Source organism: Pelodiscus sinensis, chromosome 2 (genome assembly GCF_049634645.1).
Source record: "Pelodiscus sinensis isolate JC-2024 chromosome 2, ASM4963464v1, whole genome shotgun sequence".
Taxonomy (NCBI): domain Eukaryota; kingdom Metazoa; phylum Chordata; order Testudines; family Trionychidae; genus Pelodiscus; species Pelodiscus sinensis.
Window position 1 is genome coordinate 191,373,058 of NC_134712.1, and position 23,854 is coordinate 191,396,911.

At 46.0% G+C, this 23,854-nt stretch overlaps 1 protein-coding gene across 3 annotated transcripts in view; it reads right to left on the reverse strand.

Annotated features, from left to right (window-relative positions):
* The window catches only part of RAB5A (RAB5A, member RAS oncogene family), a 35,900-nt gene that overhangs the window by 9,142 nt on the left and 2,904 nt on the right, over window positions 1-23,854 (reverse strand). For all 3 annotated transcript variants that reach the window (XM_006120172.3, XM_075922087.1, XM_075922086.1), the window contains exons 2-3: window positions 15,087-15,340; window positions 1,604-1,755 (exon numbers count right to left, since the gene is read on the reverse strand). In XM_006120172.3, coding sequence (XP_006120234.1) covers window positions 1,604-1,755; window positions 15,087-15,249 — 315 coding nt within the window. In that variant the 5' untranslated portion in view covers window positions 15,250-15,340. The remainder of the gene's footprint in view (window positions 1-1,603; window positions 1,756-15,086; window positions 15,341-23,854) is intronic.

Sequence of the window (23,854 nt, forward strand, 5' to 3'; positions counted from 1 at the left end):
TAGCTTCTTCTATCCTTTCAATAACTAACAATTCTCACAGTGAAGGTTATGTTGTATAAAAACTTGAAAACTTCTTTTAGAATTTTTAAGCTAATTAAAATAAAAAATTGGGAGCCATATTCCAATAGTAAAAGCCAAATCAAAGTGAGATGTGTTGCTTATTGCTTCATTTTTTGGTAATATGAAGTCCTTTCATCTGACACACTGCAGAAACAGGCACCAATAGAGTACTAATGTTTTATGGATTTTTATTATGTTAGTATGTATGATACAGTCCCACCTATTATGATAGGATATGCTTCCATACTTGGAAAGAAATCAAGTATCAGAGGGATAGCTGTGTTAGTCTGAATCTGCAAAAGCGACGAGGAGTCCTGTGGCACCTTATAGACTAACTGAAGTGTAGGAGCATAAGCTTTCGTGGGCAAAGACCCACTTCGTCAGATGCATCATGCAGACCAGGGGGACGGGTCTGGGCTGTCCGCTGCCCGCGTGTTCCGGCGCTTTGCTCCCCGTCCCCCTGGTCTGCAGACCAGGGGGACGGGGAACAAAGCAGAGCAAAGCCACGGAGCCCGAGGGCAGCAGGACAGCCACGGCGCGTCTGGGCTGTCCCGCTGCCCCCGTGCTCCATGGCTTTGCTCCGGACACCTGTGGTACAGCAGCTGGGGCGCTGCCAGTTGGTCCCGTAGCGCCGCTCTGGGCGCTACTGGACCAACCGGGCAGCACCCCAGCTGTTCTGCCCCAGGCGTCCTGATTCAGCCACTGCTGGTCAGATTCAGCAGCGGCTGAATCAGGACGCCTGGGGCAGAGCAGCTTGGGTGCTGTTGGGTTGGTCCAGTAGCGCCGAGGAGCGGCGGCGCTACTGGACCAACCCAGCAGCACCCCAGCTGCTCTGCCCCAGGCGTCCCCAAGTCAGCCGCTGCTGAAACTGACCAGTGGCTGACTACAGGAAGCCCCTGCCCCGGGCTTCCTGGAATCAGCCGCTGATCAGTTTCAGCAGCAGCTGACTTGGGGATGCCTGGGGTTCTTAAGTTGAATCTGTATGTAAGTCAGAACTGGCGTCCAGATTCAGCCGCTGTTGAAACTGATCAGTTTCAGCAGCGGCTGAATCTGGACGCCAGTTTCGACTTACATACAGATTCAACTTAAGAACAAACCTACAGTCCCTATCTTGTACGTAACCCGGGGACTGCCTGTATATCAAAGAAGGGTGTTTGGATAGTATTATAAAGCCTCACTCTTCTTCAGTAAAAGATAAAGGAAGTTTGAAGTGCTAAGCTGCCAAGTTATCTTATCAATTTGTGTTTTATCAAAATATCACATTTTCCTATTTTTATGAAAGTGTCAAACAGAAGTAATTGACTTACCATTTACAGAATACTGATAATAAAATTAAGTGCTGCTAAATGCACAATGGAAAAACGTACTTTTTGCTAACTTTTCAGTTAGGTTTTCAATTACTTACAATAGAACATAAAAAACATTAAATTACCTGCTCACATTCACATAAAATCAGTAGAAGAATCAGGAAAAGGAACAGACAACTCCCAATGCTCAATCCATTAGCTCCCAGCTGTCCCCCTTCTTTATATAATGTACTTACCTCATTTGTAATGTCATATACGACTATAGCTGCTTGTGCTCCTCTGTAGTACATTGGTGCTAAACTGTGGTATCGTTCTTGACCAGCTGTATCCCAAATTTCAAATTTTACTGTTGTATCATCAAGACACACAGTCTGAGTTAGAAAAGCAGCTACAAAGGAGATAAAGAAGCTGAAACCAAAGGTCTAGTCATGTCTTTACACACATTCATATTCATTTATATACACACAGCTATACAACCCCTGAATTTCCTTAGAGTGCATCATCAGTTGGTAAAATACAATAGGTTTGGAAGAGGCTATTAGGAACAGTCTTATACTGCTCCAGCTGCACAAAATGAAATGACTTGGACAATCTGCCCCCTTTTTAGTAATTAAGGCATGAAAGGACAATTAGTAAGGGAAGAAAATCCCACAAGTAAATTTTAATAATACTGAAATAGAGGTGTCACACATCAATCAGCACTCAGTCTTCCAAAAGTGCTTCACCCTGATGCACTGGAAGGCATGAAAGAGCAACATAAGGATATATTCTATCACACTGTATACTATTAGTTCAGCCCTATATACAGTTTTGTACTAGTCTTTACATTGCAATAAACCGCTATTTCTCTGATTCTCAAAACAGCACGAGATACTATATGGATTTGATTCGACTTCCCAGGTGTGAGAACTAGAAAAGCAAAGAGTTCTTAAATAAATAGCCCCTTATAAGAAGTGCATTTGACATGTTTTTCAACTTCATAAATGACTGAACACCTCTGAACTAACATAGCATCACTTTTCATTATTTCTACTCTGAGGAGGAGCTGCGTCAATTTCAACTGTTGTTGAAGGTACTGGTATACCAAAGAGCAAGTTTGTCACATCCTGAAAGATTGTAAAACTGAAGTGAATTGCAAGTTATAAACAGTTTTCAAAGAGTAAATAACAGTAAAATTATTTTTCCTGATTAGAATTAAGAATTTAACATAGTAAACTAGAAAGAGGTCTCAGACACACAGAATCCCACTTCAGCATAAGGAACTGGCTAAGTAGTATATAAGGTTGACTTAACCTTAAGAAATTGTCAAAGAACCATTAGCAGATTAGGACTGATATCTACCTTTTTCATTCTTAAAGTCAATTACATTGATTAAAGTTCAATTAATCTTTTGGCCTTTTCTTTGGCTTTATCAAGTTTAGAAATAAATGGAAAAATCAGGATAATATATATCATGTCAACACAGTAGACTTCTCATTGAATAAAGCAGAAGCGGGGAACCTTTTCTGGGTTGGGGGCCACTGGCCCACAGAATAATCAGTTGGGGGCTGCACACAAATGAGAAGCAAAAACACCAAAACAAACCATCAGTGATGTGGTCTCTGACTAAGGAGTAAAAAAACCACTCCCCATATTCTCCTCTCACAGCAGAGCCTTGGGGAGCCTAGGCTAGTAGATTGTGTGCACTCCAGCCCCATGGGCCATAATGGGCGACTCAATATGGGGGGGAAGAGGAGAGGGGAAGCCCTGAGCCTCGGGCAGGAGGATCCAGGCAAAGGCTTGAGGTTTCCCACCCCAACTTAAAGCATGCTCTGAGGCTTCCAGATCAATCTCTCCAGCTGCACACACCTCTCCTGACTCATTAACAGTAAGGGAAAATTGCCACAATTCCAAAATATAGATAAAACCATGAACAGTTTAAGCACAATGCTAGAGGGTAGAACATCCAATCTATGACAAAAATCTTGATTAACTGCCATGGGCTTCCTCTATTCCCTCCAACATATATTTTGCTTAAACTTACTACTATTTTAATAGTCTGCTTTGTCAAAATGGAAAGGAAAGTATATCACAGCAGGAGGCTTCAAATAGCTGGCAAGACAAACTCCTGTACACCAAAGGTCACAATGTACACAAAAAGCATGAGTTCCCATCAGAATACTGAATCTTCAGACTGCAATGTGTAGATTTCTATAAAAAGGCCTTTGCTTAGCCTTCCCAGAAAAGGACACTATCTGCCTTAGCCGAAGCAAGAAGTGAAAGTGGTAGAATTTATAATAATCTTTTAGGTGTAGTTTTCTTCAGAAATGTGTCCCAGCTCAATAATTATTAAGTCAATACTTATGAGTAAAGGGCTGTATCAGGGAGGATTGTAGAAGCAGCGTTTTTTTTCCTCTGCCATATAGTTGTCTCGTTGCAGGGGCCAAAATAGATTCAGAGCCCACTAAAAGTTTGTTCATACTGCAATTTAAAAAATAATACCACCACCACAGCAGCAAGTCACAGAGCCCAGGCCACCTGACTTTGGCTTGTGGGGCTACAAGACTTGCCATGTAGACATGACAGGGTCTTAATTCAAAATGATCTGGAGAAACTGGAGAAATGGTTGGAGGTAAACAGGATGAAGTTCAATAAGGACAAATGCAAAGTACTCCACTTAGGAAGGAAAAGAACAGTTACTTACCTGTAACTGTTGTTCATCAAGATGTGTTGCTCATGTCCATTTGAATTAGGTGTGCGCACCGCGTCTTCCGGAGCGTTTTCCCTAGCGGTACCCATAGTGCTGGCAGGGTGCCCCGTGGAGTGGCACCGCCATGGCGAGGCATAAGTACCCCTGCCGGCACTCCCCTTCCTCAGTTGCTTCTTGCCAGATGCCCTGACGAAGGAGAGGTAGAGGGGGAATTGAATGGACACAAGCAACACATCTCGAAGAACAACAGTTACAGGTAAGTAACCGTTCTTTTCTTCGAGTGGTTGCTCATGTCCATTCGAATTAGGTGACTTCCAAGCCAACCCCACTTCAAGGAGGAGGGGTCGGAGCACTGGAGGACCGCAGATCCCAACCCTGTGTCCTCCCTAGCCTGCTGTGCCAACACGTAGTGCGCCGTAAAGGTATGGAGCGACGACTATGTGGCTGCCCTGCAGATTTCAGTGATTGGAACCTGCGCCCCAAAAGCCACAGAGGACGCCTGCGCCCTGGTGGAATGTGCTGTAACCCGGGGCGGGACCTTCCTGGCCAAGGCATAACACTCCCTGATACACCCAGCGACCCAACTGGACAATCTCTGTGTCGATATGGGGAGCCCTTACATTTGGTCAGCAACAGCAACAAACAATTGTGTGAATTTGCGAAAGGGTTTAGTCCTATCAATATAAACAGCTAGCGCACGTCTAGCATCCAGGAAATGGAGCACTTGCTCTTTAGGGGAGGTGTGGTGCTTTGAAAAGAAAACTGGGAGGTAAATTTCTTGGGACAAATGGAACCATGACACCTTAGGGAGAAAGGCCTGATGAGGGCAGAGCCTCACATTATTGTCTGAGAACACTAGGTAGGGCGGGTTTACAGTTAACGTCATCAGCTCAGAGACCGTGCGAGCCGACGTAATAGCCACAATGAATGCAACCTTCATAGAGAGGTGCTTCAAAGAGCACGTGGCCAGCGGCTCAAGGGGGGGGGAGGTGACAAGTCTAGACAACATGAGGTTAAGGTCCCAAGCAGAGAAAGAGGGTCTAACCAAGGGGTACAACTTGTCCAAACCCTTAAGGAACCTTTTGACCACAGGGTCAGAAAACAGAGAGACTCCTGCTGAAACAACATGAAAGGCGGAGAGAGATGCCATATGGACTTTGATAGAGGAGGTAGAGAGGCCACCGGACCTAAGCTCAAAAAGGTAGTCCAGAATGGACAGGACAGGTGCAGTCCCCTTCTGGACGCCCAAGACGAGAACCGCCGCCACTTGGCTGCGTATGACCACCTGGTAGATGGTTTCCTACTAATTAGGAGCACCATCTGTACCTCCTGGGAACATTCCCTTTCTGGTTGGGTCAGCCGCGGATAAACCAGGCCATAAGGTGGAGAGAACTGAGATTCGGGTGAACCATGAGGCCCCTGACCCAAGGATGAGTCAGGAGATCCCAAACCGGCAGGAGAGTTAGAGGCTCCTCGCTGAGCATATCTACCAGGATAGGGAACCAGAACTGCCTGGGCCACCGAGGGGCTATCAGGATGACCGTGGACCAGAAGGTCTTGACCCTGATCAGAACTCTGGGAATTAGGGGAAACGGAGGGAGAGCATAGATGATGCCCGCCGGCCATGGCACAGTCATGGCATCCCGCTGGAGTGTTCCCCCAGCCCCAACAGGGAGCAGTAACTCTGGCACTTGGTGTTGCGTGCCAAGGCAAACAGGTCTACTAGGGGACAACCCCACCTGGGGAAGACCTGACGAAGGGCTGAATCCTCGAGAGACCATTCGTGGGCTCCGAAGGACCTGCTCAGAGCATCGTCCAGCAAGTTTTTGCACCCTAGCAAGTACTCTGCCTGCAAAACTACATCGTGCGCTACGCACAGGTCCCAGAGGCACAGAGCCTCGCGGCAGAGAGTAGGTGACTGGGCTCACCCCTGCTTGTTGACGTAAAACACAGCTGCCGTGTTGTCCAGGCGGACCAGGACAGAGCGGCGAGACAGCTTCGACAGGAAGGTCTCGTAGGCTCTCCTGACTGCCCTGAGCTCCTGGACATTTATGCGCAGAACCCGCTCTGCAGGGGACTATAAACCCTGGGTTCTGTGACACCCCAGGTGTGCTCCCCAACCCAGGTCCGAAACATCAGTGACCAGTGTAAGCGAGGGAGGAGGTGCAGTGAATGGAACCCCACTGCACACCACCGCCTCCTGGGTCCACCATTGTAAGGAGGCTATCACCTCCGGAGGCACTATGAGAACCGTGTCCCAGAGACCCCTGGACTGGCTGAATGCCCTTGCCAACCAGGCCTGCAGAGGCCTGAGCCTCATTCGAGCGTGGTGTACCACATACGTATATGCCACCATGCGTCCCAGCAACCTCGAGCAGACCCGGGCAGTCGTGATGGGGATCCGGGTTAATTTGGAGACCAGCTCCACTATGGACAGAAACCTGGTTCTGGGGAGGAGTGCTCTTGCCACCCTGGAGTCCAAGAGGGCACCTACGAATTCGAGGTGCTGGGAGGGAGTCAACGATGACTTTTGCTCGTTTAGCATGAGTTCCAGCCTTACGAAGAGGGCCCTTGTGAGGGAAATATGGGCCTCCACTTGGTTGTAGGTATGACCACGAATCAACCAGTCGTCTAGGTACAGAAAGACGTGTACGCCTTTTTTGCGTAGGAACGCCGCTACAACCACCATGAATTTTGTAAAGACCCTGGGTGCTGTTGAAAGACCAAATGGGAGCATTGTAAATTGGAAGTGGCATCGGGAAACAATAAAACGGAGAAACCTCCTATGGCTGGGTCTTATTGCGTCAAGGAAGTAAGTGTACTTGAGATCGAGAGTTGTGTACCAGTCTCCTAACTGTAAAACCGGGATAACCGAGGCCAGGGTTACCATTCTAAACTTGGATTTCACCACCGTCTTGTTGAGGTTCCTGAGATCTAAGATGGGACGAACCCCACCCTTGGGTTTTGGGACAATGAAATACAGGGAATAAAACTCCTTGCCCTTCAGATGTGAAAGGATCCTCTCCACGGCTCCCTTTTCGAGGAGCGCTAACACCACCTGACGGAGGATGCCTTCGTGAGAGGTGTGCCTGAAAAGAGACAGGGCAGGCGGGTTGGAAGGGGATGGTACAGCCATTTCTGACTATGTTTAGAACCCAGGCGTCGGTGGTGATTTCTGTCCAGGCGTGGGTAACCCGGGATAACCTGGCCCCAAACGGGGGGCTAGGGTGGGAGGCTGGTGCGCAACTCTCTAGCAACCGGTCAAAACTGGTGCTTGGGCTGCTGAAAGGAGCCTTGACCAACCCCACAGGGGTTGTCCCCTCTCGGGCGGCATCAACAACCCCTTGCGGACGACGGGCCCGCAGCCGCCCCTGCACTCCCACTTGGGGGCACGAGGATGGCATCTCCAGTAATCCCCACGGGGGACCTGGGACTGCGTTCTCCCCTGCTGTCTGTAGGGCAGCTGACGCTGCTGAGGGGCCGGCATGTGGATCCCCAAGGACCGGAGAGTAGATCTTGTGTCCTTAAGCCTGAAGTCAGTGTGCTCTGAAAACAATGCTTTGCCGTCAAAAGGCAGGTCCTGGATCGTGGTTTGGATGTCCAGAGGTTTTCCAGACACCTGCAGCCAGGCACCACGGTGCATAACTACACATGAAGCCATGGTGCGGGCTGCAGAGTCAACAGCGTCCAGGGAAGCCTGAAGGGCCGTGCGGGCAATGGTTCTGCCCTCCGAGGTCATGGCTGCAAACTCCTGACGGGCCTCGGCAGGGAGCTTATCCTTAAACTTATCCACCGCCTGCCATGTATTATAAGCATATCGACTCAGCATCGCTTGCTGGTTAGCAATGTGGAGTTGCAGCCCACCAGTGGCATACACCTTACGGCCCATCAGGTCAAGGCGTTTGGGCTCCCTAGCCTTCGGAGACAGCCCCGGCTGGGGAAGCCTCTCCTTTTGAGCCGCAGCTTGAACGACCAAGGACCCCGGAACAGGTTGCGAGTACAGGTGTTCGTGCCCCGACTGGGGAACGTAATAGCGCCTTTTGACTCCCTTTAAGGTAGGGGTCAGGGAAGCCGGGGTCTGCCACATGGCGTTAGTAATCTTGTCCACGGTTTTATTAAGTGGCAAAGACAAGCGGGCGGGCGCATCGTCAGAGAGGATGTCAATCATGGGGTCCGTGTCCTCCACTACTGGCTCCATTGGGACACCCAGATTGGAGGCCAGACGCCTAAGCAGATCCTGATGCACTTGAGCATCTATAGTAGGCAACGCCGGTGCAGGATCCGCCAAGGCTTCATCAGGAGACGAAGATGACGACGACTCCTGGATTGGTACCGGATCCAGCATAGGGCCCGGCTGAGGAGCCGGCTTGGCAGGCGGCACTGTTTGTGGAAGAAGCTCCGGCACTGCGGCTTGTGGCTCTGCAGCGGCATCTGTAGTAACTGACCTCTGGGGGGGAAGGAGGGAGTCGTGACAGCGACGCCGACGGTTGCGCTCGGTGCCCCGAGACACCAGATACCACAGAGGAAGGCACAGGCCCCTGCCACTGGTGGTAAGCCCACGGCGTCCAGAAGGGCCATTGCGGTTGAGGCGGCCAAGTCTGCTGCACACACGAACGATCACGCCGGTGCCGGAAACGGGATCTATGATGCGAGGAAGCTCCTGAGGACTCCGATATGAACAAGGCCGCATCAGAATCCGACAAGTAGTCAGACTCAGGCCAGGGAAGCGCAGATGACGAATGCCCTGCCACCAACGGGGGGGCAAACCTGGCCATAGACTCGGGTTTCCCTGCATGCATGTGATGAGGGCGTGCCAGCGCCGGTAGGACAGGTCCCAGTGCTGGTTGAGGTGCCGACACAGTGCATGGCTGTGCTGTTGAAGTCGGTATCGGTTGCGGACGCGGGGCCCCCAGAGCAGGCTGTCCTATCTGCAGCCCCATCGCTGTTCCCGCAGACTCTACCGCAAGCTGGAACGAAGGCGCTAGAGTTGTCAAGACGAACCTCAAAGAGACCGATGTTACTGGCGATGGCGGTACCGGCATGGCCCATGGGGCCGATGCCGGTGCCTGTAACGGTGCCGATACCTGTATCGGTGCTGAAGAGCCTGGAGCCGGAACTTGCATTGGTGCCGAAGAGCTTGATGCTGAAGGTCCAGGTGCCGAAGACTGGAGCGGCACCCTGGGAAAGCTGCTTAGCGCTGGTACTGATGATGGTGCTGTAGACGATGCCGCAAGGCTTGGGTGATATGGCAGCGGCGCAGCCAAGATGGGGTCTGGAAGAGATCCCAGCACCGAGGAGGGTCAAGCCCAGTCAAGCACCAGGTGAAGCCTGGCGGCCCGTGTCGAGGCCAGGACCGAGGTAGAGGCAAGACGTACTGGTCCCATAGGGGACAGTCCCGCTGCGTAAGCGACCGGTGCCAGCTGATCACGCCGGTGCGGAGGTGAAGCCGGTGCCAGCATGGCCTCCAGCGTAGGCGACCTCGACCTCTCCACCTCAATCGACGACAGAGGGGAGGTAGTGAGGCTAATAAGATCATGCACTGCCTCAAAAGTGTCCGTCGTGGAGGGACCATGCAAGGGTAGCTGCCCTGGGCTGGATGGTCGTCTAGCTCGCTTACGCCACACAGTGGTAGACTAGGACGTGTGCACCAGAGGCTCGGCACTGCGGTGTAGGCCCGACTTGGACTTCCGGATCGGAGACCTACCACGGAACGTTCTTGATCTCTTCGGTACCAGGGAGTGAGAACGGTGCCGAACCCTCGATGCCAAGGCCCCTCCCAAGATGAAGCGTCACGCATGGACGCCTGTGCACTGCGCACCACAGAGTGTCCAGTCGGTGCCAGCTGTAAAGCCGCCTCCATGAGGAGAAGTTTTAAGTGAGAGTCCCTCTTCCTCTTAGTGCGTGGCTTAAATGACCTGCAGATCTTACAGGCGTTTGTTAGGTGGCCCTCACCCAAATACTTCAGACAACTATCGTGAAGGTCTCCTTTGGGCATAAACTTCACACACATAGCGCACGCCTTAAAGCCTTGCAGCCCTGGCATTCCTCACCCCCAAAGGGGGAGAAGAAAAAACAAAGAGCCACTAACTATCTAACTAATTTGAACTATTTAGAACTTTTTACAACACTAAGAGAAATGGGAACCATTAACTGCTCTAACAGAAAGACACGCTCCAACAACCGTCACGGGCGGTAAGAAGGAACTGAGGTGGGGGAGCACCGGCAGGGGTACTTATGCCCCGCCATGGCGCTGACACTCCAGGGGGCGCCCTGCTGGTGCTACGGGTACCGCTAGGGAAAACGCTCCGGAAGACATGGTGCACGCGGTGCGCACGCCTAATTTGAATGGACATGAGCAACTACTCGAAGAAGAACAATCCATTTCATACATACAAAACGGGAAGGGACTATCTAGGAAGGAGTAGGACGTAAACAGATTGAAGGATTGGGCCAAAAGAAATCTGAGGAGCTTCAACAAGGACAAGTGTAGAGTCCTGCACTTGGGATGGAAGAATCCCAAGTATTATTACAGGATGGGGAACGAATGGCTAAGTTGCAGTTTGGCAGAAAATAACCCGGGGATTACAGTGTATGAGAAGCTGGATATGAGTCAACAGTGTGCCCTTGAAGCCAAGGCAGCGAATGGAATATTAGGTTGCATTAGGAGGGGCAATACCAGCAGATCTAGAGAAGTGATTATTCCCCTTTATTTGGCTCTGGTGAGGCCACATCTGGAGTATTGTGTCCAGTTCTGGGCCTCCCACCATAGAAAGTGGACACCATTGGAAAGGGTCCAGTGGAGGGCAACCAAAATGATTAGGGGACTGGAGCACATGACCTATGAGGAGAGGCTGAGGGATCTGGGCTTATTTAGTTTGCAGAAGAGAAGAGTGAGGTGGGGATTTGATAGTAGCCTTCAACTTCCTGAAGGGAGGTTCCAAAGAGGATGGAGAGAGACCGTTCTCAGTAGTGACAGACGACAGAACAAGGAGCAATGGTCTCAAGTTACAGTGGGGGAAGTCTAGGTTGGATATCAGAAAAAACTATTTCACTAGGAGGGTGGTGAAGTACTGGAATGGGTTACCTAGGGAGGTAATGGAATCTCCATCCCTAGAGCTTATTAAGTCTCAGCTTGAGAAACCCCGGGCTGGATTGATCCTGCTTTGGGTGGGGGGCTGGACTGGATGACCTCCTGAGGTTTCTTCCAGCCCTATGGAGTACTGCAGAAAGAGATCTAGGGGTCATAGTGGACCAGAAGCTAAGTATGAGACATCTATGTGACACTGTTGCAAAAAAAGCAAACATGATTCTGGGATGCATTAACAGGAATGTTATGAGAAGGACATGGGAAGTTATTCTTCCCCTCTACTCTGCACTGATTAGGCCTCAATTGGAGTATTGTGTACAGATCTGGGCACCATATTTCAGGAAAGATATGGAGAAACTGGAGAAGGTCCAGAGAAGAGCAACAAGAATACTTAATGATCTCAAAAACAAGACTTATGAGGGAAGACTGAAAGAGTTGGGTTTGTTTAGTTTGGAAAAGAGAACATAGAGGGGATATGATTAGCAGCTTTCAAGTATCTAAAAAATTGTTATAAGGAGGAGGGTGAAAAATTCTTCTCCTTAACATCTGATGATAGAACAAATAGCAATGGGCTTAAGTTACAGCAACAAAGGTTTAAGTTGTACATTAAGAAAAGATTCCTGTTAGGGTGATTAAGCTCTAGAATAAATTGACTAGGGAGATAGTGGAATCTCCATTATTAGAGCTATTTAAGATCAGGTTAGACAGACATTTGTCAGGGATGATCTAGAATGGTGGTTGGTCCTGTCGTGAGAGCAAGGGACTGGACTTGAAGTCCCTTCCAGTTCTAGTATTCTATGATCTTATGTAGACATCTGCAGTCGGTCTAGTGTCCAGGTTCTGAGATCCCCCCACATTGCGAGCTCTCAGAGCCCAAACATTATACAATTTGATAGCTCTGTAGCCCAAATCAGCTAATCCAGGCCAGCTATGGCCACGCAGAAAGTTTTATTGTAGTGTTGAGCTATTCCAAGCCACTGTGAAAATGCCAGAAAACGTCTTGCATCTTCTATGGCCAAGTTAAAGAAATCTGCTACCTCATAAGGCCACAGTTAAGACAACTAAGTTCATTTTAGAAGAATGATAATCTTTAGATGAAGTCAAACTTCCTCCTAACTCACAGGCCTACTGGAGAGGAGCTCTAAGGTTGCTTTTGAAGGTACATCTACACAACACCACCATGCTGCCAACGAGCCTGTCCTATCTAACTGCATTTTTTTTATAAGCACCATTATTCAGCTTCACAGTGCATGTAAGTTCCCTTTTGTTTAAGGGCCTTTCTGTATACAAACAACAAGAAAATGATCATTTCAACTTAGGGGTTACATAGTTACAGGCTATTTTCTGGGGGGGAAAAAAAAACCTCCACATTTTTTAATCCTGATACTTACATCTAGTAACATTCCCAGCAGAACTACTAAGTTTTATATTTTTTCCTTCTCTACTTAATGGTGAAGAGGCTAAGGATGTTGGATAATCTTTATTTTAGTAATTGTGTAGCCACAAAAAATTGTATCGGTTACATGGTTACTAAAATATTCCCTGGGGGTGGGGCCAGAAGCTGTGCTCTTGGCTCCCAGTCCTGCTCTTGAGGAGCCTGCCACCCTGCCCTGCTGTCTCTGTATCAGAGGTAGCAGCATGGGATGGCAGGTGGAGGTAGTCTCTGAGGGGAGCTGGTTTAAAAGTCAGTAGCAGCCCCTATCCATGGGGGGCCCAAGCTCCCCACAGACAGAAGCTGCTCTGACATCCCATGGAGCATCCTCTGTCCTCAGCAAACCCAGGTCCACCATGGACTGAGGCTGCTCCATGGCTGTTCATAGGTGAGGGGGACCGGGGGGAGGGGAGGGAAGGGAGAACTCCCCCCGAACAGCCCTCCCCCCACATACTGCTGCCTCTCATACAGAGGCAAGTATCAGGTCCTGCATTCCTCCCTCCTCCTCCCCCCACCCCGCCCTGCTGCTGCTGCCTCTGATTAATTGATAAGCCCAGGCTTATTGGTTAATTTTTAAAACAACGATTTAATATACTTTAGTCTCAATTTGCACTTTGGTAGCTTCTTGTTCATAATGTTTGTCCACAATGCTGTTTTCAAGTATTTTTTTCCACTCCTTAGGTGTGTAAAATTGAAACCAACCTGAGTAAATGTGAAAGTGCAACTATAAGATTCAGAGACCACTGAATTCTTCATTTGCAACAGAAGGCGAGAGGAGGTGTGTGCACAAAGTAGGAGTTTGTTTCTGTGCAACTGTCCTTGAGAGCTTTTATTAGCTGTTTGCTTTTTGGTATTTAAGTTAATTGTTTAATATGCAAAGTCTTTCACATCAGCAATTCTAGATGAACCCAGTGCCAGACATACACATTAATGAAAACATACCAAACTTCTGAAACAGGAAACAACTCACCCACTTATGTCAGTGTTTACTTTTGATCTCTAACACTCTCAGACATGCAGAACCTACAATGACTAGACAAACCAATAAACTGGTGCAATATGATTTAATTTGGAACTTTCTTGCTTTTGTCAACTCTGTCAGTCTCTACATTTAGAAAAAGATTCCTTTTTCATATGTGAAACTCCATTAATCTACAGAAGCATCAAACTGCAGATTAGATTCACACAATAGAGCAGCAGGGCCTACTATAAGATAATACAAATCTTATTCTTACAATCCTAACGAAAAGTGCACATGCAGCAACTGTATTTCTTCATCTTAGAGACTAACCAAAATATATAGAATCATGAACTTTCATGGGTAAAATCCACTTCATCAGATGAATTGGACTGGAAATAACGGAAGCACCACCTTTGTAGGGGAACATTTTAACCTGTCTGGTCACTGAATCATGGATTTAAAAGCAGCCATTCCTCTATGAAGGAATTTCACTAATCAATTACAGGGAGAGAGTCTTCAGAACTGGAATTCATCTACAGATTTGACATCATTACCCTGGGCTTGAACAAAGACATTAACAGGTTGGTGAATTACAAAGCCAATTTCTCTTGCCTTTAGTATCTGCATTTCCATATCAAAAGCTATGTATGGGACACATCCAGTCCACTTAGCCTCCTTAACATGGTCCTACAATTGATAGGCATTTCTTCTGCTGTTTATACATATATTATATGCATAACATATTTCTGTTATTTCCAGACCAATTCATCTGATGAAGGAGATTTCATACATGAAAGCTCACAATTCTATGTACTTTGGTTAGTCTCTACTCTTGTGGCATCTTGTTCGTTATTCATAAAGAAAGTCAGGTGATTTGAGAGATCACAGGAATTTTGCAAAAAGTTGCATATGTTTTGCTGAATAGCAAGCCAAGGTTATACATCATGCAAAGCAGCTTAACTGTATATAGGGGGTACCCACTATAAGTCACCCTGGTATACATCCGTTCTGCAATAAAGTTGTTGATGCTTGTAGGAACTGATGTTTTATAAGTCCTCCCATTCCCTGCTCTTAAGTTGCACAAAAATCAAAACAAAAACAAAAGACCCACAATTGGTGCAAATGGAAGTCAGCTATGGGGGAAAAATTCCCCTATTTTAAGTTGTTTCACTCTAAGTCCAAATTTTTTGGAACGTATATTGGATTTATAGTGAGGACAGTCTGTATATTAAACAAGTCAATTTTTGAATAGCTATATCACATTCCAGAATTATTGGACATCTGTAAACTGATTACCCATATTTACTTTGTGCCATTCTGTCCCCACTGAGTAGCACACTTGGTTTGTAAGTCTGCAATAGCCTTGAAATAACAGTATAATTGTTTAGCTCAGGCAGTAGAGGCTTAAGCTTTAAGATCAGAGGGCCAGGATTTGATCATTACTGCAGATCGCCCACCACTGATCATCACATTACACTTCTGAAGACAGTCATTGGCAAAGAGAGTTTACACTCAATACAAATAAGAGAAAAAGTAACATGATTTCTCACCTCCAATGGTGCTCTCTTGAAACTCGTGAAACTGGCCTTTTACAAAACGAAGCACCAAACTTGATTTGCCAACTGCAGACTCCCCCAGAAGTACTAATTTGAACTGGCATATTTTATTCCCAGCATTTGGCCCATTGGGTCTTGTTGCACCTCGATTAGCCATGTCCAAGTTAGAAAGAAGTCCCTTGTTTCAAATTCTTGAGAGGAAAGAATTCCAGGATGTGAACCTCAATGTTCTTACTACTTGTAGCAACCTGTTTATCAAAAAGATAGTATATGCTATTAGTGTCAGAACTATATATACACTACTAGAGTAAGACAAATCTATTACAGTTTACAAATGCAACATAATTATATGAAACGAATTCCAGTAATCATCCAAGTTTAGGGTCCAGAGCTCTCTCAGAACAGTTATTTTCATTGTTTTAGGTAAAATAAGAGTGAATTCTACCCGCACATCTCCAAGATATTTTTATTACACAGTCATGAGAAACTATTTGCCACTGATATTAAAAAGTACTAGAGATTTTGGATGTACATCTGAATAACCTTAAAAGGCCAATTTTTAGCAGAGGAGTACTCAGTTTTCTGAAATCAGGCCTCTTCTGTGTAAAATTTCAACTAGGATACCAGAAATGGTAGCTAATTTTAAAACCTAACCTATTACCTAGTATTTTCTGTGTTCCCTGTAAGATTTCAGTTTGTGTTGTGTATCTCAGGTTAAGATTTAAGTGTGCAACAGATCCAGACCTGCATATTCAAATTCCATTTTCTGCAATGTTAAGAACTTAATAATCAGAACTTCCTCTTATGATTTTGCTGATGCCAAGCAATTCTTGGCAACTCAAGTCAAAATTAGTAAAACGAAACGGAAGGGCTTAATTAGAATAATTACTGGGAAAAAAGTTACTCAGATGTACATCCAAATCTCTAGTACTTCTTAAATGTAATCACTTTACCACAGTTTTGACAGTTTATCCCTATGATGCAGTGTTTCCCAATTTTATTTGGCCACGGAACCCTTTTCAGCTTGAAAGAACGTGAAGGAACCCCTAGGGTTCCTTGGCCCGTGGCAGTTCGTCGAGCAAAACAAAACAAAACAAACCCTGCCAATTTATCTTTGTCTTCTTAAGAGAGGGTGGGGGAGTGCAGTGTTCTCGCAGAACCCTTACTTTCACTTCCTGGAACCTCAGGGTTCCGCAGAGCACCAACTTGGAAACAGTGCTATGATTATGTGAAATACAATCCACATATATTTGAACAGCTGAATCTGACCTCTGATTTGAATAGCTTTTCTGATTTAACATACATGCCTGGAGAAGCTAAGGGACTGGTAATCTGATATGGAGCCTTTCACCTTATGTCAATAGGAACCTCAAATCACCACCATTTGATAACTGCCTGGTGTTTTACATACAGGGACTTGTTAGTCTCAATTTGGGATGTAGCATACAGCTGTTCACATAGCACAACTCGCAACTAGAACCCTTTGTTAGTAGTGTCATGATTATGAGGGTTAGCCAGCAGCCTGGGGATTAAGGGGTTAACTACACCTAGCCAGGTGGAGTGACCAGTAGGAATGTAGGTGGGACTTTCAACCTGGGACAAAGGAATTTGGGTTTTTTCCTTTCTCCTTTTGACTCTGAGTGAGAGTTCTCTGCAGCTACAGAGAGGGACAAGCATGTCTCTCTCTCTCCCAGACACCATTCTTCATTTTCTGTAAGTAGGGTAAGGTTTAGGTAGTTTCTTTAGGCTTTATTGTTTTAAGGATTGGGTATGGGATCTGATGTCTGGCACTGCTTAAAAGATGTTTTGGCTTTTCTTTGTAACTAAGTTCTAGGCCCATGGAGTTTCTCCATGAGTATATTTTATCATCTTCCTCTCTAGTCATTATACTTGCAACCGGAATATTGTTGTAATAATAAAAGTTCTTTCTTTTCTTTTTATTAACCTGGCAGTGGTTAATTGTGTGCCTTGATTTTTATCTTAGGGGTGAGATTTCCCAAATGATCTTCCCCCTGATTTCTTTATCAACATTTGGGTGGTGGCAGTGGAAGTTTTGTTCCCAAGATCTAGGTTTTTAAGATTTTGGGGGAAGTTTTATACCAAAGCCTGGTAGATAAGGCTTTGGGGTACACTTGCTGGCCCCCACTTCTGCATTTATCATGCCAGAGTGGGGAAGGAGCCATGACAAGTAGTATCTACAGATAGGTCAATGCTTAGGGACTAGACAAGCAGCAATCAACTTGTAAGCAGTCTTTTCAGACAAAAATGAACACACACTTGTTCAGCAGTATAGAGGAGCTTGCACTGACCCTGCCCGTGCTTTATGTGATCTTCTGATGGAGCTCTTTAAGTCTCCAGAGCTTCTTTTTAAAATAATTTTAAAAGTAAAACTTATTAAAAGTAGGAAAGTCTAATCTGTTTTTCTTAACTACTTTCACAGCTTAGAATAAGTTGTGTTTTCCAAGAAGATAGTGCCTTCAGGAAAAGTGGGGTTCAACACTTTATCTAGACCATCCCAATTCCATTCTAAAAGTGAATGTCAGAAGACCACATATGGGAGATAAGAGTGGAGTAGCCAGCACAGATGTATCAGGTAGAGAAGAGTACTTCTGTGTCTAGTGTTAATAGCAAAATTACAGCTTGCCACGTCTACCTAGGATTTTGACATGTGAAGATTATATCATCTTCAGTGTAGATATGGCCTAAGGCCTTGTCTATACTGCCAGGTTAGGTAAAAGTTAGCCATGTTGGGTTGATTTTATAACCAAAGAGTCTACACCACCAAGCCCCTTCTACCAACTTTAAGGGCGTCTAAAGTCGATTTCTGTACTCTTCCTGTATGAGAGGAGGAATTTGACCTTGCATGGTCATCCTTAGAATAGTGTAGATGCAGCACTATTGAAGTTGACATTCTTGTACTACGGGTGGTGTCCCATAGTGCCCCAACGTGACCTCTTTGGCCAGCACTTTCAACTCTGCTGCACTCCCAGGTACACAGAATAAGTCCTGGGAAATTTTGAATTTCATTACCTGATTGTCCAGTATGGCAAGCCCAGCAGCTCACCTCAGTAGCACACCTGACCATGAATGCCATGGTCATAAGCCAGCTTTAGCACGGAGCATGCATGAGATCCTGTAACTGACTGCTGTATGGGGAAAGGAATCTGTGCAGAAAGAACCCAAAACAGCAGAAGAAACACTGATTTCTATGCCAAAATAGCACAGGTCATGGTGGTGGTAAAAGAATATAGCACCCAGCGGTACTGCGTGAAAATGAAGGAGCTCAGGCACATGTACCAGAAGACAAAGGAGGCAAACGGTCAGTCCAGGTCAGAGCCTCCTACATGCAGCTTTTATGAGCAACTGTATAGGATTCGGGGGTGGGAGAGTGAAGGGGGAAAGCACTATCCCAAAACTGTCTGCAGATACCTCCCAAGTGATTCTTCCAGCAGCCAGGGCCAAAAGGAGGAAATTGTAGATCATAAGGAGGAGAATTCTCAGCAGGCAAGGGAAAGATCCAATCTCACCAACAGCCAGGACCTTCTTCTAACTTTGGTGCCAATCTCCCCCAGGTCTTATTGTTGCTGGACCCTGATGTTGAGGAATGCACTTCTGATGAGTTCATATTTGCAATTATGCTACAATAGGTAAATGTAACTGGATTTTATCAGTTTGATCTGAGGGGTACAATGGCAGCCAAGTCTTCCTATGGGGGGTGGAGGGGGAAGGCACTTCCCAGAAAAGTTTGTTAATGTGTCTGGAGATGGAGTGAAAATCCTCCCTACACATTTCTACAAAGCTCTCAGAGGAACTCTTTCATCCTTCTTAGGTTTCTGGGGAATCTTGCCTTATTCTAGCCTCCACAATAGAAAACCTTTCTACGCCAAGCCAGCAGTTAGTGATCTGGCATCACTGCAGCACAAAGCATAGCAGCATAAGGTCCCAGGTCTCTGGCCATATTCAGTCAGTATCCGCTCTCTATCATGCTCTCAGATTCGAAGACGACAGATTAGTACAGCCCGTCCCCGAGTTTCGAATGTTCGACTTACAACCGTTCGCAGTTACGACCAAAGCTGTCATAAATGGCGGACCCTGACTTATGAATGTGATCCATGCTTATGAACAGCGCGGTTGCGTGAAACTCAATGGGGTCTGACTTACGAACGAACCGAGTTACGACCAACTGCTTGGTCAATAACTGGTTCGTAAGTTGGAGAGAGGCTGTACATGAAATAGGGGAAGGTCTGTAATTGACAGGACTGAAGCAATCATCTGTGGGGGATGAGCAAATGGAGTCATTTGCTCATCCCCCACAGATGATGACCCCAGGTTTGCTGCCCTAAAACACAGGTCCCCATCTACCTCACAGGTCATTGTGGCAAGGGAGAATTGCAGTCTGCAGGGTTGGGGGGCAAAGGGGATACACCCTCACAAACCCACTAGTTTCCCTCCTCCTTACAGGACCCTCTGCAAACGCAGGCCCCTTTGCAAATGCTGATGCCTAGATAACCATGAGTGCAGCACTTTGCAAACACTCTGTGTCAGGTTTTCAAAGCAAAAGCAAAAGAACAAGAAATCCAACCTGTTGCTTACCATGCCTCCAAACACAGTTCAGCTATTGCATGCTGTGCTGTGTCTTCTACCTGCCTGTAAGGCGCTTAAAATGTATGAAGCCAAGTTTATCATAACACGTGCCTTTTGTTCAGCACAGTGCTTCATTTGTTGTAAAAGAGTTAACCTTCTGTGTTTTACAATGTGTCTTCTCTAAAGTCTACCCCTGATTTTCTCCCCAGTGCAGCTGAAACAATGACTATTATCAACTCCCCCAGATCCTTTAGCACTTCAGCTAACACACATCAGAAGGCAGAAAAAAACCATATAGGATGAAATATTAAATGAGAAAATGCAATCCACTAGAATGAATGGAGAATGCTGTTACTGATCATCTGCACCGAACAAGAGAGCATGCAGGGAACAGGAGCCTAAGACACAGGATGAGATGCTGAGGCTAATGGTGAGGGGCATGTATTAGCAGTGCAGAAAAAGCACCTACAGCAGTATCCACCTGCACCTGCTGATAAACCACCTGCCCTCCTCACCAACTTCCATAGCTTCCTCTGCTAGGTGCCCTTGAATGCCAGGGAGAAGGGGGGAGGGGGAAGAGAGGGGAGAACAGTCACAGGCAACCTTTCACTTAACTCACAGGGATGACTCCTGAACAGGCGGCTTTAAATCCCACAGCTTTGAATGCTACACAGGAGGACTGTGATAAGTTACTTGTTCTTTCGCTCCCCTGCCCCCATCAGACCTCATGTCATGAACTCTTTTTTCATCTCTGTTCCCTGTGTGTCCTAAATAGAAATACATGATTTCAGAACAACAGGATCTTTATTGCATCAACTGTGGCGTGTCTGGGGGTGGTCTATAAGCCTGTACACTTACAAAAGGGGACACCTTATTAAGAGCAACATACATAACTGTCACATCACTGTCTGGTCATTCGTGAAACTGATTTTCAATGCTTCTATGATTTGCAGTGCCCCTCAATGTGCTCTCTAGTGCCCTGGTGTTTGGCTGCTCATAATTAGCCGCTAAGTGATCTGCCTTGAACCCTTACCCCCCAACTTTTCCCCCTCACTTTCGCATATTATGATGGAGCACACAGCAAGCAGCAACAACAATGGGAATATTGCTTTTGCTGAGGTCTAAACTAGTCAAACTGCAAAAATATCCCTTTAAATGGCCAAAGGAAACTTTTAACACCACTCTGCACTTGTTCAGCCTGTAATTGAACTGCTCCTTATTGTTGTCCAGGCTGCCTGTGTACAGCTTCATGAGGCATGAAACAAGGGGTAGGCTCGGTCTTCAAGGATAACTATCGGCATTTCAACATCTCCAGTAGAAATTTTCTGGTCTTGGAAGAAAGTTCCTAAAGAGGCACACCTCATGTTCCTCACCCAACCATCCCCACACTGATGTTGGTGAAACAGTCTGTATGATCCATCAACACCTGCGACACCATTGAGAAATATCTTTTTATTTATGTACTCTTTGGCAACGTGCTTAGAAAGGGATATGCATTCCATCCATCGCCCCAGCACAGATAGGGAACCCTGTTGTAGCAAAGCCCTCCACTAGGCCCAGCACATTCCCCAGAGTCAATACTCTCTTTAGCAGAATGGTATTGATTGCCTTGGCTACTTGAATCACAGCAGACCCCACAGTAGTTGTACCTACTCTAAATTGATTCCCAACTGACTGGTAGCAGTCTGGCATTGGAAGCTTCCACAGGACTATTACCACTCACTTTTTCAGCGTCAGAGAGGGTCTCATTCTGGCATTGCTATGTTTCAAGGCAGGGGAGAACAATTCACAAAGTTTTATGAAAGTGGTTCTTACTCATGAGAAAGTTTTGCAGCCACTGGTCATTATTCCATAGCTGCATAACTATATGGTTCCACCAGTCTCTACTTGTCTCATGGGACCAGAATCAACATTGCACTCTGTTAACAGGCCTGGCTGCTGCCAGCGTATATAAATTGCTCCATTCAATGGTATCCTGCATGTGTGCTGTTCATGGCCTCACATTCTTCCTCATGCCCACAGCTCTTGACTAGGCTCTGGACAAACTGCAACATAATGGGTGAGGCATTTGCAATGCTTGCCACAGCAGTTGAAGCTGAGCAGGGTCCATGCTTGCTGTTCTATGGCATTTGCATAGATAACCGGGGCGGGGGGGGGGGGGGGGGCGGGGAGAGAAGAACAAGACCATGGAAAAAAATTGCCATTGCTTTCAAGCAGTGAGGGGAGGAGGAGATAAATGCATTATGGGAGGCTGTTTACACATATATACATACATTATATACAGAACATATTTTCCTGTTATTTCCACTCCATTTATCTAATGAAGTGGATTTTAAACATGAAAGCTCACAATTCTATATATTTTGATGGTTCTTATTCATGATTGGGTGATCTATGTGCTTAGATACTATGAATGAAAGGCACTATACAAAGCAAAATGTTTTATTAGCTCTCTCTCTGAAGGGGACTCAAATCCAACTAAAGTCATGGGAAACTCCAGCAACTCCAAAACAAGTTTGCTGATAGCATGAAAGAGAACCTCTGGCAACATAAGGTATCATAGTTTTTGAGGCTTGTCCTAATTATCTCTGTAACAAAGATGTTTTCTAAATATTGCAGATTGGGTTACAGCTGTTACATTTGGCATGTTTCTAGCATTTAAAATTTAGTTTCCAGAAGACGGAAAGCTTCTCCAAGCTGCCAACTTATGCCAACACATTTAATAATATTGTACAAGAAAATCCACTACACTAAGACCACTCAATTATTATGACCCTATGGGGTCTGAAAATCTTCTTTCAGCTTGAAAAGCTAGACATTTTAATGCATATCTGGTTGTCCAAGTTGCAGAGCAAGAGATTCAACATTCTCTTAAGCACAGGTAGAAACCCTCAAGAAAGGTAAGGCCTTAAGTTTCTGTATTTCCTCAATTACTCTTAGTAGGTGGTTCAAAATTTAGTATTCCTTTTATAAACCCACTTTCAAAATCAAATATCAAGCATTAATATTTTTCAGACTGGTAAAAAAAATCAGACTGTTGATATGCTCAATGAAAAATATCAAATTTCTTTAAACAGCTATATATTCATATGAGCATCTAAAAAGGATTTTTTTTAAATAAAAAAGATCTTCAATTACCCTGTAACCCAAGATCTCTCCTTAGATTCAGACCACACTTGTTCACCACTTTCTTAAATCAGATGTACAATTAGAGATGTTAAATTTAATCAACTAGTTGATGCATTTTCCATCAACTAGTCAATAAGCAGGGGAACTGCAGCAGGGTTAGCTCCCAGCTCCACCGTTTAAATGTACTAATAGGCTCTCACTACACTTAAAAGACTGAAGCGCAGCGGTGGTATGGGTGGGACCCAGTACGAGCTGGACTAGCTGATTCCTGGCTTGCACTGCGTCCCCCCCCCCCCACTGCACAGCAGCCTTAAATGTAAAAAAAACTGGAGCACAGCGAGGGGGGCCTGGGTACAAGCTGAGAATCAGCTGTGCCTCCTGCTGCGCTTTTGATTTCTAAATGTATTCTGAGCTGCCAGGCTCTTAATACATTTAAAAAGCAAAGGCACAGTGTCTAGGATTGGGTGTGAGCCAGGAATCAGCGCCGGATCCCCGCTACCTCTCCTGCCTCCCGCGGAGACGGAACTGTGCGGAATCAGCTTTTAAAGCGGCTCCCCCCAGCATTGGCTCCCGCTCCACCCCGAGGGGGAAGTGGCTAGTCGAGGGACTAATTGACTATCCAATACGCTTTTGCTTATCAGATAGTCGACTAGTTGCTTACATCCCTATGTATAATACTAGTTTTTGAGGCCAGAGAAAGCATGGTATAAGAACCATGAAGAGGCAAGGATCCTTGTGTAGGTATATTAAGCACACAAAGAATAAATGCAATTTTTATAGGACATTTTTCCCATCAACTCCAGACACTCATTATAGCAGAGGTTGCCATTCCTAATAAATGCAGTTTTTATAGGATGCAGTCTTGATAATGATGTCCCACATTGGTTAACATGATGTACAGCTCCTAGGCACTAGGGCAATGCAAAATCAGCTATTTATGCTCTGAGTAAGCTATTTGTTTCAAAGGGGATATTTTAGGATAACAAATACATGAAGTAAAGCTAGCTGGAGAACTGGAAATTCATAAACTTTGTTTTAACTTTACCATT